An 18,384-nucleotide genomic window follows, 5' to 3' on the forward strand; every position below is an offset into this window, starting at 1 on the left:
AGGCCCCTGCCACCACACCTGGCTAATTTTTGTATTTTTAGTAGAGACACGGTTTCGCCATGTTGGTCAGGCTGGTCTTGAATTCCTGACCTCAAGCTATCCACCCGCATTTGCCTCCCAAAGTGCTAGGATTACAGGCGTGAGCCACTGCACCCAGCCAAGATATCTTTTAAAAACCAAATCTTCCGCCAGGTGCGGTGGCTCACGCCTGTAATCCCAGCACTTTGGGAGGCCGAGGCAGGCAGATCACGAGGTCAGGGGATTGAGACCATCCTGGCTAATACGGTGAAACCTCATCTCTACTAAAAGTACAAAAAATTAGCCGGGCGTGGTGGGGTACCTGTAGTCCCAGCTACTCGGAAGGCTGAGGCAGGAGAATGGTGTGAACCCGGGAGGTGGAGCTTGCAGTGAGCCAAGATCGTGCCACTGCACTCCAGCCTGGGCGACAGAGCAAGACTCCATCTCAAAATAAAGAAAAACAAAAAACAAAAAAACTTCAAGTTGCTCATGCAGAACCAAAAAAAAGGAAAAAACCCACCAAAGCAATCACCAGATTCAGACTATCCTCAATATCTCTCACGGAAAAGATAAATGCAAATCCTCTTAATAGCAAAATGAGAAAACATTTAAAAATCAAAATTTGCCAAAAGTGAAGTAATCAGAATAATGCTTTAAAAAGTCAATACAATAACAGATGAAAAGAATACCCTAATTTTGCAGTAAATCCCCTCAGAAAGGCTAACCGTTTGTAAAGCTTTCTATTTAAAATTTTTGTGGTTATCATCACTGTTAATATGTATCAATATAACTGATGAATACAACTTGGTTTGGAAAGAGAAAATGATTTATGTTAGAATGAGTCCTTAGAAATGAAAGCACAAATACTGTGACCTACGATCATCAATTTTGTGGGGTTTTTTTCTGATCTTTCTATTCTTTACGTAGGTCCAAGTAACAAGTAAAGGCATGCCATCCAAAGAGAAAGGCAAGGAACTAGGAGAAATCAACCCTCATCCCCGAAGGCACTAATTAGCCAACCACGGCTATGGTAGTAGCGAGCACCAGAAAATTATCATCAACCTGCCAACCCCTGGGATCTGTGTCTGACATCCAAGTATTTCTAGGACTGATGGTTCCACCAATATATCGCCAAGCAAATAATCCTCAGTGTTTTCTGACACCCAGCTTGAGGAAAACCTACAGCCAAGAGCCTTTGAGGTTAATGGCAGGCCCCCGATGGGTCATGATCTTACAAAGACTAGGGAAATAAGGAGGGACAATTGTTCAATATTTCCAAATAGCATTTTAATAGCAAGTCTCTCTGCTCATGAACATATAGGATTTTAAATTAAGAAGTAGCATCTACACAATTTATAACCAGTTCATTACTGAGGAGTAATGTGAGTTCTTCCTTTTCTCCACTTCTTGGTTCCATAAGAAAATTCAGGCTTAGTTCAGAGCTCCAGGGCCCATTCGAGAAGGATTTAAAGCCCTAGAGAAAGACAAGTTGAAAAGGAGACTAAGCACCTGGCTCCCTGACTTTGACAGAATAGCAGGAACCGGTCATCTTTTGTTTACAGAGTAAACAATACTAAAAATAGTGGCTGTATCAGACTCATTTTAAAATAATTTATATAAAATCTAGTCCATAATTTAAACGCAAAGGTGGTAAATACATTGTTTTAACCCCCCACCACCCCATATGTAGATTTTATCTAAGATATGTTAAAGCTCTAAAATAGAAACATAGAAGCAGAAACAAGCTCCTAATTATTTGTCATTTAAAATGATACATTAAGTAGCCCCTTCCAAAGGGGAAAAAAAAGTCACAACAGACCATGGACTACAACTGGCATCTATTCAAGAATTATTTTATGGCTGGACGTGGTAGATCACACCTGTAATCCCAGCATTTTGGGAGGCTGGGGTGGAAGGACTGCTTGAGCCCAGTTCAAGACCAGCCTGGGCAATGTAGCAAGACCCTGCCTCTTTAAAAAAAAAAAAAAAAAAAGAATTCTAGATTTCAAGAACAATTTTTAAAAATCATTTGTTTGGGCCAGGCACAGTGGCTCATGCCTGTGATACCAGCACTTTGGGAGGCCAAAGTGGGAGGATTACTTGAGGTCAGGAGTTTGAGACCAGCCTGGCCAACATGGTGAAACCCCATCTCTACTAAAAATAGAAAAATTAGCTGGGTGTGGTGGCACGCCCCTGTAGTCCCAGCTACTTGGGAGGCTGAGGCACGAGAATCACTTGAACCTGGGAGGTAGAGATTGCAGTGACCTGAGATAACCCCCACTGCACTCTAGCCTGGGCAACAGACAAGACTCTGCCTAAAAAACAAAACAAAACCAAAACACACACACAAGAACTCTACTATTCATTCAGAAGACACCATCAGGAAAATTAAAAGAAAATCCGAAGAGCGGGAGGATATGTTTTTCAGAAAATGGACTTATATCCAAAATACATAAAGAACTTCTTAAAATTGGGCCGGGCGCGGTGGCTCAAGCCTGTAATCCCAGCACTTTGGGAGGCCGAGACGGGCGGATCACGAGGTCAGGAGATCGAGACCATCCTGGCTAACCCGGTGAAACCCCGTCTCTACTAAAAAAATACAAAAAACTAGCCGGGTGAGGTGGCGGGCACCTGTAGTCCCAGCTACTCGGGAGGCTGAGGCGGGAGAATGGCGTAAACCCGGGAGGCAGAGCTTGGAGTGAGCTGAGATCCAGCCACTGCACTCCAGCCTGGGCAACAGAGCGAGACTCCATCTCAAAAAAAAAGAAAAAGAACTTCTTAAAATCAATAAGGAAGCCATTCAATAAAAAAAGGGACAAGACTTGAATAGACATTTCACAAAAAAAGATATCTAAATGGCCAATAAACTTACAAAACGGTGCTCTATTTCACTAGTCATTATAGAAATGAAAATTAAAACCACAGATGATGACCGAAATAAAAAGCAGAAAATACCAAATGTTATCGAGGATATATAATAAACAGAACTCTGGCCGGGCGCGGTGGCTCAAGCCTGTAATCCCAGTACTTTGGGAGGCCGAGACGGCGGATCACGAGGTCAGGAGATCGAGACCATCCTGGCGAACACGGTGAAACCCCGTCTCTACTAAAAAATACAAAAAACTAGCCGGGCGAGGCGGCGGGCGCCTGTAGTCCCAGCTACTCGGGAGGCTGAGGCAGGAGAATGGCATAAACCCGGGGGGCGGAGCTTGCAGTGAGCTGAGATCCGGCCACTGCACTCCAGCCCGGGCGACAGAGCCAGACTCCGTCTCAAAAAAAAAAAAAAAAAAAAATAATAATAATAATAATAAACAGAACTCTCACACTACACTACTGATGGGAGTATAAACCTGCACAAGTACTTTAGAAAACTGTTTGCCAATATCAACAAAAGATGAATTTACACATATCCAGCAATTCCACTCCTAGTTATATGTCCAACAGAAACATTTACATATGATACCAAAAGACATATAAGGAGGGGCAAAGCAACAGTATTCATAAAACTGGAAATTACTGAAATGCCTATCTACAGTAGAAGAGGTAACTAAATTGTGGTATTTTCACAAAATGAGACGGCAGTGTGCATGAATAAACTGTAACCCACATGGGTAAATTTTGCAAAATCATGTTGAGCAAAAGAAGCCAGACTCAAAACAGTATTTACTGTATGATCAGGTTCATATAAAGACTTTTTTAAAGAACAGACAAACTAAACATACCAGTGAGTATGCCCTGGGAGGAGAGTGACTGGAAAGGCCCTGAAGGGACCTTTTGGAGTGCTGGTAATTCTGTTTCTGGATTTAGTATGCTAGAGTAGAACATACTAGTTAGCTGTGCAAGTTCAGTTTGTGAAAATTCATTGAGCTGCACATTTATGATTGTACATGTTTTTATACATATATCATACTTCGCTAACAATTCAGAAATGGGAATAGAAAAACACTGTATGAGGAATAGTGATGATGCAGACTGTGAGCCCTCTGTGGACTGAGACCTTTGCATGGTTTATCAATGCATTCACCCCAGCACTTACCAGTGAGTGGCACAGCATGGATACATTAGTGAGTGTTGGCCAAAATAGGCATGGAGGTGGATTTCTAACAGAAACTTACCTGAAGAAATAGCAGCTATTCTTAATACCATCTTAACTTAGCAGTTCACATCTATGAAAAGTATTCATATTACTTTACAAATCTCCAAATAAATTCACAGGCTATGCATGTAGCCATACACAGATGACTGCTATAACTGTAGAGAGGACAGTGATGATGGTTTCAGGAATGGAGAGTGGCAGTTATGGTATCCCCATCACTACTTAGCACAAGGAGTGCATTTTAAACATGGAAGAATTGAGGAGAAACGTGGCCTTACAAAGCAACTAAGGCAAAAGCAGCTCTCTCCTACTGACTGGTCTAAAAGAATACGTGTGAAACAAACAAACTTTCAAAAAAGATTGCTATGATTTGGATGGTAGTCACAGGTCTCTGATTTATTATTATTTTGCATAAGGTACATATATACTCTGTATCCTTTCATATGCATCCATAATTTCACAATAAAAATGAAAAGAATAGTATGGCTCTATAGTTACCAATTTTAAAAAGAAGTAACAGAAAAGAAACACCAAGGGAGAAACAGACATCTCCAACCTTTATCGCTTTAGAAATGAGCAGTGTTTAACATTTAGTATTCAATCTACAGCACTTAGCAATAAGTGCTCAGATGTTCAATTAAAGTTTACATATGAAGGAAAACTTATCTTGATCACAATGTAATTCCTACATTATTGTTTCTTCTAAAAATAACCAATTGGCATATCCCAAAAATGGAATATTCCACATTGAAAAGGCAGTGAAATCAAATGTAGACACTGAAAGACAGTGACAGAGCCATGCCTAGAACCCAGGCTTGCATGTTGACTGCAGCCTGCTCAGCTCTGATAGTGAGAAGTTCCAAAAGTTATGCTTGCTTATTAGCCTAGAGTAGAGCATACTCAGGCAGACATTATGGGTGGGAAAAGGTATTCTATTCAGGAGAGTCCACCTTGATTCAGGCCTGGTCATGAGGTCCTCTCTTCCTGCAAGAACAATGAGAGCCAAAAAGTAGGTACATCGAGCATTTAATACCTTTCCTATTAAACTATCATCACAGAATGTTTCGTTCTACAAGTATTCAACTGCTAGGTTAATTTAACAACACTCATTAAATGTGTCAGGCCACAACTGTTGTGGGGTCTGGGGACAGAACAGTGACTCGGCTGGTGTTTTTGGCCTCACTAAGTCTGCAAGTTTAGCAAATGAAACACAAATAAGTAATTACAGTTACTGTATAATGTCCAATTAAAGATTAGACACTTGAGTCTTATTCCTCCTGAAACCCTCTTAAATATAAATGTGAGTAAAATGTTGCTTGTTTAAAGACAAAAAACTTACAAGCAACAGAAAAGGAAGCAGCAATTAATTTCTGAAAGCTAGAAGCGGGATGACAAGTGGTAACTGACTCAGCAGACCCAAGAAAGCTAAATCCTAAACCAGAAAGCCAAAAAACTGTTTTGTATCCCCCAAAAGCTCAAGAACGGTGGCACCAGGTACTGCTAGAAGTAGAAGTGAAAACGAGATTTATAAACAGAAGAGATTGGGCACGTTCAGGGTGGTATGGCTGTAGATGAGATTTATAAACATAAAGTTAGTTTGGGCCGGGTGCAGTGGCTCATGCCTATAATCCCAGCACTTTGGGAGGCCAAGGCGGGCAGATCGCCTGAGGTCAGGAGTTTGAGACCAGCCTGACCAACGTAGTGAAACCCCATCTCTACTAAAAATACAAGAATTAGCAGGGCATGATGGTGCATGACTGTAATCCCAATTACTAGGGAGGCTGAGGCAGGAGAATTGCTTCAACCCCGGAGGCAGAGATTGCAGTGAGCTGAGATCGCACCACTGCACTCTAGCCTGGGCAACAGAGCGAGATTCCATCTCAAAAATAATAATAATTATTATTATTTGATAACAAATAGCTAAACAAACACTGAATTCTATAGAGAAAGGACTGTGATGATTAAAGGAACCTGGGTTTTATCTGTAGTGCTTTCAATTTTTATAGGATTGTATTTCATAGTTAATCAAAATTTAACAATGAGTCTAAGATGAATTCGGTAATAGATAATGAGCGTTATACTATTCTTGCAACCTTCTCTAAGTTTAAAATTATTTCTAAAAAAAATTTTCTTTAAAGGTACTTTAAAAAGAAAGCAAACATGATCATCAGAAAATTTGGAAAATAAAGAGAAATCAGTCCTACCATTTTTCGTAAAATGCGTTGTTTAAAAGGAAAAAATAAGACAGTATGCATTTGTGAAAATTTGTAGAACTTGATAGCACAAAGAAAGAATCTTAAGGCATGCAAATTTTTAAAATCCACTTAGGTGGCTGGAGGATGTATGCAAAATGTGACAAAACAAGATAACTGTATTATAAATGTTTGAAACAACCTCACTCAAGTGGGTGGAGGAACAGGTGCTGACCTAAGGAACATTTGGAAATAAGTAGAGTTTTTAAGACTAAAGGCAAAAGGAACTGTACATACGCTTTGTCCTGCAGTGGTTATAATACTATTCCCCACAGGGGTGTGGGTTAACAATTCTGATACAACTTACACACGTATATCAGAACTGAAGAATTATGTAAATGGATGGTGGAAGTGAGCCAGGTTTCTCAATGTTGGAGTGGGAGTTTATAGGTAAGGGGAGTAGGCTAGAGCGACCCATATGGTAATGAATTAGAGGTGGAGATACTAGTATGAACTTATGTTCAGTTTAATATAGATAGATGGTACACACAGAAATAGTTCCAGATGTGCGTACCCACAGATTAATATACAGACATATATAGTTCCTTGCTCTGTCAGCTTAGAAGGCCTAAAAGTAATGACACCCTAGTAGCAAGGAGCACAGATCTTGGTCTGTAGTATTATTTTTCAATAAAAGGAACCTCGGCTCCTTGGAAAAATGCCTGATTCTAGGATAGTGCAGGAAATATATAAGATGAGCCTAGTGCCAAAATGTATGGAAGTGGTTTAAAAAAAAAATCCACAATGATGGAGGTATGTAATTTAAGCAATAAAATAAAGCAGTTACTGGATTATAATTAGAAGAATAAAATATTTATGAGTCTATACAGATATAAACACTAAACAAATTATCAAAGAAGAGACAAATGTCCCATGCAGGAAAATTCCAAATAATTCATGTCAATGCTTTGCCCTCAGCGAGGTGTTACATAACTCCCCACTCCTTATGTGTGGACTATGTATAGTGACTTCCTTCCCAAGAGTAAGTATGGAAAGAGGGGTAACAAGTATCTTTACAGAAGAGAAAACTGACAAACATTACCTCAGCCAGGTGATCAAGGTCAATGTCAACAATGATAAGTCATGCTGACAGTGTACATTCTTGATATGATGTGATGAGAACAGCACTTTACTTGTGGTCTGCCCCCAAATCCACAACCCCAGTCTAATCATGAGAAAAACATTAGACAAACCCCAATTGAGGAACATTATACAAAGACCTGACCAGTACTCCTCAAAACTGCCAAGCTCATCAAAAACAAGGAAAGTTTGAGAAACTCACAGCCAAGAGGAGCCTAAGGAGACAGGATGACTAAATGTAACGTTACCACATTATATCATCCTGGATCCTGGATGGGATGCTGGAACAGAAAAAGGACATTAGGTAAAAACTTAGAAAATCTGAATAAAGTACAGACTTTAGTTGATAACAATGTACTAATATTTGTTCAATAATTGTGAAAAATGTACCACACTGATACAAGATGCTAATAGGGAAAGGTGGGCATAGGGCATATAGAAACTCTCTACTGTCTTCTGTGTTTCTGAAAAATTCAAAATGTTTCAGCTGGGCGTAGTGGTGTATGCCTGTGGTCCCCGCTACTCAGGAGGCTGGGGGGGAAGGATCGCTTGAGGCAAGGAGCTTGAGGCCAGCCTGGGTAGCAACATAGCAGGAACCCATCTTAGGGGAAAAAAGTTCCAAAAAGTAAAGTCAAGGCCAATGTCAACAATGATAAGTCATGTTGACAGTGTGCATTCTTGATATGATGTGATGAGAGCAGCACTTGTGGTCTATTTGAAAGTACAGATTTATTTAAAAAACATTTAAAGCAAAGGAAAGGTTAAGAAGAAAGCCTGAAGATGCAGGGCTGCAGTGAGTCGAGATTGCGCCGCTGCACTCCAGCCCGGGTGACAGAGTGAGGCCCTGTCTCAAAAAAAAAAAAAAAAAAAAAAAAAGCCTGTAGAACGCACACCAAATTTGAGGAGCAGTTACAGCTCTGGGAAGAGATAGGAAGGAAAGGGAAATCAAGTTTTTCTTTAGAAAGTTACTGTCTGAATCTAGCACATGAAGAATGTATTACTGTATAATACAAAATGTTTAATTCGAAACACCACATTTAAGCATTGAATGATAAAGAAAATGAAATCATTATTAAACAGGCACCATTCCCTAAGCCCTTATATCTCTATTCATAAACTGTCCAGTCTCCAGACAGACCTCCAACTTGTATTCAAGCCTCTGATTATGGTAACTACTAATTGATATGGCTGAGATAAACTAATTTAAAAGACAAAAACAGAAAAACTGTCAAAGATTATGCTAAATTGCTCAGGGATAAGAAATATATTACACATATGGGCTGGGCACGGTGGCTCATGCCTGTAATCCCAGCATTTTGGGAGGCAGAGATAGGCAGATCACTTAAAGCCAGGAGTTCGAGACCAGCTTGGACAACATGGTGAAATCCCGTCTCTACTAAAAATACAAAAATTAGCTGGGCATGGTGGAATACATCTGTAATACCAGCTACTCGGGCAGCTGAGGCACAAGAACCTCTTGAACCCGAGAGGCGGAGATTGCATTGAGCCGAGATCTCACTACTGCACTACAGCCTAGGTGACAGAGCCAGACCTGTCTGAGAAAAAAAAAAAGAAGAGGAGAAAAGAAAAGAAAAGAAAAGAAAAATACATATGAAGGTAGGCTGGGCATGGTGGTTCACACCTGTAATCCCAGCACTTTGGGAGGCCGAGGTGGGCAGATCATTTGAGATCAGGAGTTTAAGTCTAGACTGGCCAACATGGTGAAACCCCACGCCTACCAAAAAAACAAAAATTAGCCGGGCATGGTGGCAAGTGCCTATAGTCCCAGCTAATCAGGAGGCTGAGGCAGGAGAATTGCTTCAACCTGGAAGGCAGAGGTTGCAGTGTGCTGAGACTGCACCACTGCACTCCAGCCTGGGTAACAGAGGAAGACTCTGCCTCAAAAAAAAAAAAAAAAAAAAAAAAAGGAAGAGAAAGAAAGAAAGAAAAGAAATATACATATGAAGGGAACCGCATTAATCAATAAGAAAATATTTCACTAGGAATGTTCTTAAACTTGATCAGTGCTAGTATTTAGGACATTTAATATAAATTATGTTATTCAGAAAAATAATAAGTAAGCCTTATTGTAAGAGCAGGATGTGCTAAGTGTTATCAGGTTATACTTGCTTTACTACCGTACTTGATCAAGTTAATAAGACATACCACACAGTCATCCATCAGTATTTGGTGGGAACTATTTCCAGGACTCCCCACAGATACCAAAATCTGAGGATGCACAAGCCTCTGACATAAAATGGTATAGTATTTACATATAACCTACCTCATGTACTTTAAATCACCTTATAACACTTAATACAATGTAAATGCTATGTAAAATAGCTGTTATAGTGTATATTTTACTTGTATTATTATTTATTATTGTATTGTTATTTTCCCCATTTTCAATCCACAGTTGGTTGAATCTGCAAATGTGCAACCTGTGGATACCCAGAGCCTACTCTGACTCATACCCCCACCTAGTCAACCACTAGAAGCATTTACCACTGGAAAGTATGTCAAACCCAAAAAATTTCATACATGATATTTGCCAGTTGCCTAGCTTATTGGCAACAATGACTTGAGAAAAAGATAAACCATCAAGCCAATTTTCAGTACGAATGGAACAGAAGTATTAAAGTTGCTTTATCTAAATTGTCCATTATTATAAGAATATAGGCTGGGCGCAGTGGCTCACACATGTAATCCCAGCACTTTGGGAAACCAAGGCAGGCTGATCACTTGAGGTCAGGAGTTCAAGACCAGCCTGGCCAATATGGCAAAACCCTATCTCTACTAAAAATACAAAAAATCAGCTGGGCGTGGTGGCAGGCACCTGTAATCCCAGCTACTCAGGAGGCTGAGGCAGGAGAATCGCTTGAACCTGGGAGGCAGAGGTTGCAGTTAGCCAAGATCGTGCCACTGCCCTCCAGCCTGGGCAAGAAGAGCGAAACTCTGTCTCAAAAAAAAAAAAGAAAAGAAAAAAGAATATAATTCTTCTAAGCTATTGTACTTGCTCAAAGATAAAATAAGAACATTTTAAGAAACCAAAATAATTATTTTAAAGCCCTAAAAACAAATAAATCTGAGGATGTCACTTGAATCTCTTTGAGCCTTTTTTTCTTTCTTAATAAAAATAGGAAGTTACTCTCATGGTAGGATTTACTTTATACCCTAGCATAAAATAAAGAAATATAATTGATGTCTAGCATAAAACAATTTGAAGTTATGTGCAGTCAAACTACTGGTGGCATCAGCTTAGAGCAAAATTCCCTAGAGCAGTTCAACTGGGCCTTGGTTTCTGCCTAAACCAGGAAGCGCTGCCCTGTTTTCAGGACACAGTATGATTAAGCCAAACAAATCTTGCCTAACAAGTGGTCACCCATGGGATCAGGTAAGAAAACAAGGATAGATTAACAGGAATCTATCACTGCTACAAAAAAAAAGGATGAGGCTTGGTAAGATTGAGACCAATCAATACAAACAACAGTTAGTTATGGATCCACAGCCCGACACTGACAAATCCTGTTTCCATACTCCTCACAGATTACAAGAGAGCTCTCATGATATATTCCTCAAGTGATATCTTCTTGAAGTATCACACCATTTGTTTTCTTTTAAGAGTTACACATATAAACATTTATCAATATATGATTTCTAGGATTCGTTTCAAAATAATGTGGTGAGTATAAATGAAATAATATTGGCCATTCATTCACAATTGCTGAAGCTAGGTGATGGTGCAGAACCTTTCTTATACTACTCTATTATTGTATGTGTTTGAAATTTCCATAGTAAAAGTTGAAAACGTAAACATCATGAAGAAATTACTCCTACAATTCAACAATGAAACAAAAAACTCAATTCGAAAATAAGCAAAGAACTTGAATACTCATTTTCTCTAAAGAAAATATCAATGGCCAATAAGCACATGAAAAGATGCTCAACATCACTAACTATTAGGGAAATAGGGATTAATACTGCAATGAGATACCACTTCACACCCATTAGATGGCTACTATCAAAAAAACAAAAACGAGAACAAGTATGTTGAGGATATGGAGAAATTGGAATCCTTATACATTGCTGGTGGGAATATAAAATGGTGAAGCTGCTATGGAAAACAGTATGGGAGTTCCTCGAAAACTTAAAAATAGAATTGCTATATAACCCAGCAATTCCATTTCTGGGTATATCCAAAAGAACTGAAAGCAGGGACTTGAAAGATATCTGTAGACTCATGTTTTTTATAGCAGCATTACTCACAATGACCAAAAGGTAGAAGCAAACCAAGCATCCATCAACAAATGAATGCATAAACAAAATGTGGTACATATATAAAATGGACTATTACTCAGCCTTAAAGAGGCAGGAAATTCTGACACATGCTACAACATGGATGAACTCTGAAGATATTATGCTAAGTGACATATGCCAGTCACAAAAGGACAAATGCTATCTAATTCCACTTATGAGAAGTACCTAGAGTAGTCAAATTCACAGAAAGCAGAATGGCGGTTTCCAGGGGCTGGAGGAGGGGGGAAAGGAGAGTTATTGTTTAATGAATATGGAGTTTCAGTTTTGCAAGGTGAAAAAGTTCTGGAGACGGACTGGTTCCACAACAATGTGAATATACTTAATGCCACTAAACTATATACTTAAAAACGGTTAACATGGTAAATTTTATATGTATTTTACCACAATTAAAAGTTTTCAAAGGAATAATTTATCTGTCTTCCTAATATTTTTATAAATTTTCTTTGATCACTGACCATGTGGACCACAAATACAGCATATAACTTAAGAAACTTTGACATAACCTAAGAGGCATTCTGTGATATAATTATAACTTCTTGGCCGGGCGCGGTGGCTCAAGCCTGTAATCCCAGCACTTTGGGAGGCCGAGGTGGGTGGATCACGAGGTCAGGAGATCGAGACTATCCTGGCTAACATGGTGAAACCCCGTCTCTACTAAAAATACAAAAAACTAGCCGGGCGTGGTGGCGGGCGCCTGTAGTCTCAGCTACTTGGGAGGCTGAGGCGGGAGAATGGCATGAACCCGGGAGGCGGAGCTTGCAGTGAGCCGAGATCACGCCACTGCACTCCAGCCTGGGAGACACAGCGAGACTCCGTCTCAAAAAAAAAAAAAAAAAAAAAAAAATAATAATAATAATAATAATAATTATAACTTCTTTTGAAACTGAAAAATAAGCAAAAAAGCCACATGAGCACTATTCATTCCTTCCTCCAGGATCATTACTTCATCTAATAATTTAACATGAATATGGTTTGACCTATCAGAGATGAAATTCTTACGCTCATCAAAATATTCCTCCATAATCCTGAGAGAATTTATCCAAAACTATACCATTTCAAAAGCTGCTCTACAATGTCATCAAACTATAATACAGAGTATTGGTGACGCTTACAAATGGGCAACTTCTTTAGCAGGTAATGAGGCAAGTCCAGAACTAAGCATTCTGTAATCTGTTTGAACCTACATGGCAGTGTCATCATCACCCACTTACACTGAATTGAAATCCAAGTATCCTAAAATACTTGGAATGAACTGGCAAAATTCATGCACAGATCTACTGCAGAAGATCTGCGTTCATCTACGGATGAACGGGAGTTAACGTCCTCAGAGAGAGAAACACGCAACAGGTTTCTCAGCACTCAGTATGGGCCTACTTAGGTCTTTCTAAAATAGTGCTTCCATACTGTCTGAAACACAGTCTCAGTTTCAAAATGAAAAAAAAAAAAAAAAAACAAAAAAAAAAAAAAACAAAATAATGCCACAGGGAACCTATAAACCAAGCCTCTTTTTTTTGGGGGGGGGGGGGGGAACGGGTGGGCAGAGTCTCGCTCTGTCGCCTAGCCTGGAGTGCAGTGATGCAATCCTGGCTCACTGCAACCTTTGCCTCCCAGGTTTCTCCTGCCACAGCCTCCCGAGTAGCTGGGACTACAGGCACCCGCCACCACACCCAGCTAATTTTTTGTATTTTTAGTAGAGACAGGGTTTCACCATGTTAACCAGGATGGTCTTGATCTCCTGACCTCATGATCCACCCACCTTGGCGCCTTTGTTTTTTTTAAGACAGAGTCTTGCTCACCCAAGCTGGAGTACAGTGGCGCGATCCCGACTCACTGCAACCTCTGCCTCCTGAGTTCAAGTGATTTTCCTGCCTCAGCCTTCCAAGTAGCTGGGATTACAGGTGCACACCACGCCGTGCTTTTTTTTTTTTAGACAGAGTCTTGCTCTGTCGTCAGGCTGGAGTGCACTGGCACGATCTTAGTCCACTGCAACATCTGCCTCCTGGGTTCAAGTGATTCTTCTGCCTCAGCCTCCTAAGAAGCTAGGACTACCGGTGCACGCCACCACTCCCAGCTAATTTTTGTATTTTTAATAGAGATGGGGTTTCACCATGTTGGCCATGATGGTCTCAATCTCTTGACCTCGTGATCTTCGTGATCTGCCCACCTCGGCCTCCCAAAAAGTGCTGGGATTACAAGCATGAGTCACCTTGCCTGGCCGTTTTTCGTTTTGTTTTGTTTTGCTTTTTTGAGACAGAGTCTCACTGTGTCGCCCAGGCTGGAGTGCAGTGCACAATCTCGGCTCACTGCAACCTCTGCCTCCCAGGTTCAAGCAATTCTCCTGCCTCAGCCTCCCAAGTAGCTGGGATTACAGGCGAGTGCCACCACACCTGGCTAGTTCTTATATTTTTAGTAGAGACAGGGTTTTGCCATGTTGGCCAGGCTGGTCTCAAACTCCTGACTTCAAGTGATCTGCCCGCTTTAGCCTCCCAAAGTGCTGTGACTACAGGTGTGAGCCACCGCACCTGGCTGAGCCTAGCCTTTCTGCATAGTCTGTCACTACTATGCTAAATTCAAGTTGTCCACATATTACGCTACCAATAAAAAGACTATAAAGACAAAACTGTGTTTGCATTTATGAATCATACAGTTTTCCATTACATTTACTTGGTGAGAAAAGTAGCTCAATTTGATTAACCAGATCAAATAGAAGTCAGAACAGCCCTGTGTGACAACCAGAGTATCATGTTCCTATCAAGTTGCCTGGACAATTCACCATCATTCTATAATTCAAAAGCCTTTTAAATATGTATATTCTCTGACCAGGCATTTCCATGTCTAGTAATTTATGCTAAGGAAACGGCTGAAGATGTATGTAAAATAAGTTTCAGTCAATGAAAAAAACTATAAACATTCTTAGTGACCAAAGATAGGCAATTAGTTAAATTACGATTCATCCATACAATTACATGCCATACAGACATTAAAAATATTTTATATAGAAAATGTTAATAACATTGTGTGAAGAACATTACAAAATAGAAATATGAACCCATTTCATTATTTATCTAGTATGCCTTTGTAGATACATGTGAATGATACACATATGCAAATGTATGAATGCACATGTCTGAGAACAAGATACACATGAACACGTGCAAAAGTATGTGCAAGTATGATCAGGGGCTCATAAAACTGCACACGAATGTACAAAGATATGTCTGTACATGTATATATGGGTACATAAGAGAATACATACGCATGTGCATATATCTGCTAATGCATACACCTATATTTGGACTGTGAGCCTGTGTTTTAAGTAGGTGAGTGTGTGTATATCCTTGTAATCACTACTTAGCAGCTTGTGACCTTGAGGCAAGTTACTGAGCCACTTTCAGTCTTTGACAATGAGAACAAACCCTGGTTCATAAGGGTTTGGTATGGATTAAATTTTTTTAAAAAATGGACGTAAATTACTTAGTACTGTGATTGTTGCATAAAAAAATCAATATTAGCCTTCTTGCATTCCTTATCTGTACACACATACACTGATCTATAACATAGCTATAAACCCACAAGAATGCACATTAAAATATTACCTTCAGTTATCTAGTTGGTTTTTGTTTAGGGAAGGTATTGCAGTTTTTTGGGCTTTCATCTTCTACAATTTTTCTAGGAAGATTTTCTTTTTTTCGTTTTTTTGATACTTCAATTCTGCATAACTAAAAAATATTAAATGCCACACTAAGGAATACATGATTTTGACACTCCAGCAATTTTTTTGTATTCTAGCAGTATATCGGCATTACCTAATAGCTCAAGAAGATGGCAGTACAAAGAAAAACCACAGTTCTTCTGCTTGTTCGCCTTATCCAAGTCAGGATGAAAAGGATGAAATCAGATGACAGTATACAGTATGGGTGATTTGCAAACACTGTTTGCAAGTCACTTTGCAAAGATGTCACAGTTAAGTGACATCTGTTATTCCCATTTTATTAAAGCAGTAAGGAACCCACAGGCTGCCCAAGGTCATACAAAAAAAAGCATGTGCTAGATCCATGTGCTCTGAAAAGATCTAAGGATTAACTGCATTGCCACAATTTGGGCCGTGTTTATAAAACCAAGAAGCGAAATTCTTAACTAGTCATTTTAGGAGTCCAATCCTGAGTGGGGGCGGACTGCAACACAAGGCTGATGATAGCAAAACAAACCAGTAACCAGCCGCACCAGGGTTAATCTACGTTTTCATCGTACTGGCTTTCCTTATTTCTAAAATATAAAATTGTAGCTCGTCTAAGATAGGACATTTTATTTGATAAAAGCAGGATTGACATCTGTATGCACCGAAACCATGTGAAACATGACAAACACAAGCCGTTATTTGCGGTTCCAGGCAACATCAGTTTACCACCTGGCTCAATTCCCACAATTACGATATGTTAGATTAACATTTCTAAAAATCCTGCAGAAGGTCTCTAAATTTCCTGGGGGAACTTAGCTACAGACGGGGAGTGAAACAAGCAGCTCTTTTCCCTGGGGCCTCAATTTATAAATCAGACCCGAGAAAATGATCCAATCATTCCCTATACATTTCCTCCTCAGCTATGCCATCAAATCTCTTCAAACGTCACTTCCAAGCATTTAAAATACACCCGGCACACGCCCTGCAGACTTCATCGTAGCCCTCCCTTTTGGGGCATCACCACAGCCAAACATCGCCTCTTCCAAATCTACTGCAAACTGCGGGTTTGTCTCTTGCTTCATTTTTTACTTTTGTCTTAAAACGGAGGCGAGGGGGAAGGGTTTCGACAAACTAGGCTCTGAAACCCTGAGCAATAGCATCTTGTGGGGAGCTATCGGCAGCAGCAGAGATTTTAATCTTTTCTCACCACCCAGTTTCCGTTTCTTGCTTTTTTCTTTCTTTCTTTTCCAATGACATCAAACCAAAGGTGGAAAAACGAAAAACGAATGCCTCAGATCGATGCCGCCTGTGGGTCTCGGGTTCTGACTCAGGGACCCGCCCGCCCTGGGAAATGCGGGAAACGAGGCCGGGAGGAGGGCTTTCCACCGCCGGAGTCCCACCCGGGGTCGCAGAGGGGCAGGCCGGGCCCGCGGCAGCCTCGAATCCGAGCCCGGGGGCCCGACCCGCCCCTCCAGGCCCAGCGCGGCCTGCCAAGCCCCGGCGTCGAGTTGGCCGCGGGCCGGCCCGAGAGGCCTGAGGCGGCCAGCGGACACGGCAGAGCCGGGGGACAGAGTCCGGGGCGGGACTTGGGCGCCGCTTACCTGCTGGTACCGGCTGCCACAGGCCGGCTCGACCGCCGCCAGCGCCGCCAACGCCAACGCCATGGCGCAGCCGGCAGCAGGGAAGGAGAGCGAGCGAGCAAGCTAGCTAAATGGGCGCGGCCGCTACGGCCTGGGAGCGCTGGGAGGCCGAGGGGGACGCTCCTTGGGTGGGTCTCGATGGCCGCCGCTGCTCCCGGGCGAGACGCTCCTCTCAAGGTGTAAGCGCCGCCGCCGCCGAGGCTCCGACGCGGCCCCTGGGGAAGAGGCGGGGACTACGACAGCGACGCTACGCCGCCGCCCCGCCCCCGACTCGCGCCGCCCTGCCCGGCCCGGCCCGGCCCGGCCTAACCTAGCCCTGAGCCGCCGCCCCGAGGTCCCCCGGCCCGGGTGTAGTCGCTCCGACGACCTGAGCCTCCGAGGCTCAAGTGTTGTATTCGATTCCACTAAAAACGAATTACTAACAGGCCAGCCCAAAGAAAGGGCGATGCTGCTGATGAGCACCTCGAGCCAAGCCCTGAGCTTCACTTACGTGCCTTCATCCAGCCTTCAGCACAACCACCCTGACACAGGAACCACAAGCACCATTCTCCAGGTCGTTGGCAACCAGAGAGGTTGACAATCTTCACAGCAGCGACCTGATCCCTGGTGTCTGGCAGCAGAATCGTGGTTCTTATTCACTCCCTTCTTTTATCTGCCATACTCATAAACCAGGGGTCAGCCAGCGACAGGGAGGGGGCAAAATCCGGTCTGTCACCGTGACTGTGAAAAGTACGTGAAATTCAAGTTTCAGTGTCCATAAATAAAGTTTTATTGGAACACAGCAGCACCTTTTTGTTTATTATGGCCTGCAAACCCTAGAATACTTGCTATCTGACATTTTACAGTAAATGTTTGCTAACCCTAAATCCTTGAGAACTGCTTGGATTTCAAATGCTACTTAGGGTGGATGATTATAATAACATCCTCATGTTTATGCAGTTCTTTAGTATTTTAACAGCCTCATCTGCGGAATCAGAAACCATATTTTCCAAAACAGTTCCCTGAGTCGGTGACTTGGAAGTCAAAACTTGAAGGGTTTGGCCATGCTAAAGGCTTTCCCGGCCACAGGAACAGGTGCAAAGGGTGGTCCAGAGATAGACTGCCTTGTGGAAGAACAGAAAGGATGCCGGCATAGCTGCCATATAGGAGATACAATTATCAGTGTTTCACAGATGAGGAAGTTATGCCCAAAGAAGTTAAATATCTCACCCAATGATACAGAGCTACTAAGCGGTGAAGCTGGAATACAACTCCAATAAGCCAGCTTTCTTAACCAGTATTGCACAACTAAATTATAAGCTT

The 18,384-nt window shown here is 41.5% G+C and overlaps 1 protein-coding gene across 2 annotated transcripts in view; it reads right to left on the reverse strand.

Moving 5' to 3' along the window:
- LOC105466965 (Nedd4 family interacting protein 1) overlaps positions 1-17,324 on the reverse strand; it is a 47,293-nt gene extending 29,969 nt beyond the window's left edge. The window contains exon 1 of one of the 2 annotated variants that reach the window (XM_011716206.2): positions 17,044-17,324. In XM_011716206.2, coding sequence (XP_011714508.1) covers positions 17,044-17,106 — 63 coding nt within the window. In that variant the 5' untranslated portion in view covers positions 17,107-17,324. The remainder of the gene's footprint in view (positions 1-17,043) is intronic. The other variant, XM_071098268.1, reaches the window with a different exon arrangement.
- Between the last annotated feature and the right edge of the window lie 1,060 nt (positions 17,325-18,384).

The sequence above is a fragment of the Macaca nemestrina genome, chromosome 6 (genome assembly GCF_043159975.1).
Source record: "Macaca nemestrina isolate mMacNem1 chromosome 6, mMacNem.hap1, whole genome shotgun sequence".
NCBI lineage: Eukaryota > Metazoa > Chordata > Mammalia > Primates > Cercopithecidae > Macaca > Macaca nemestrina.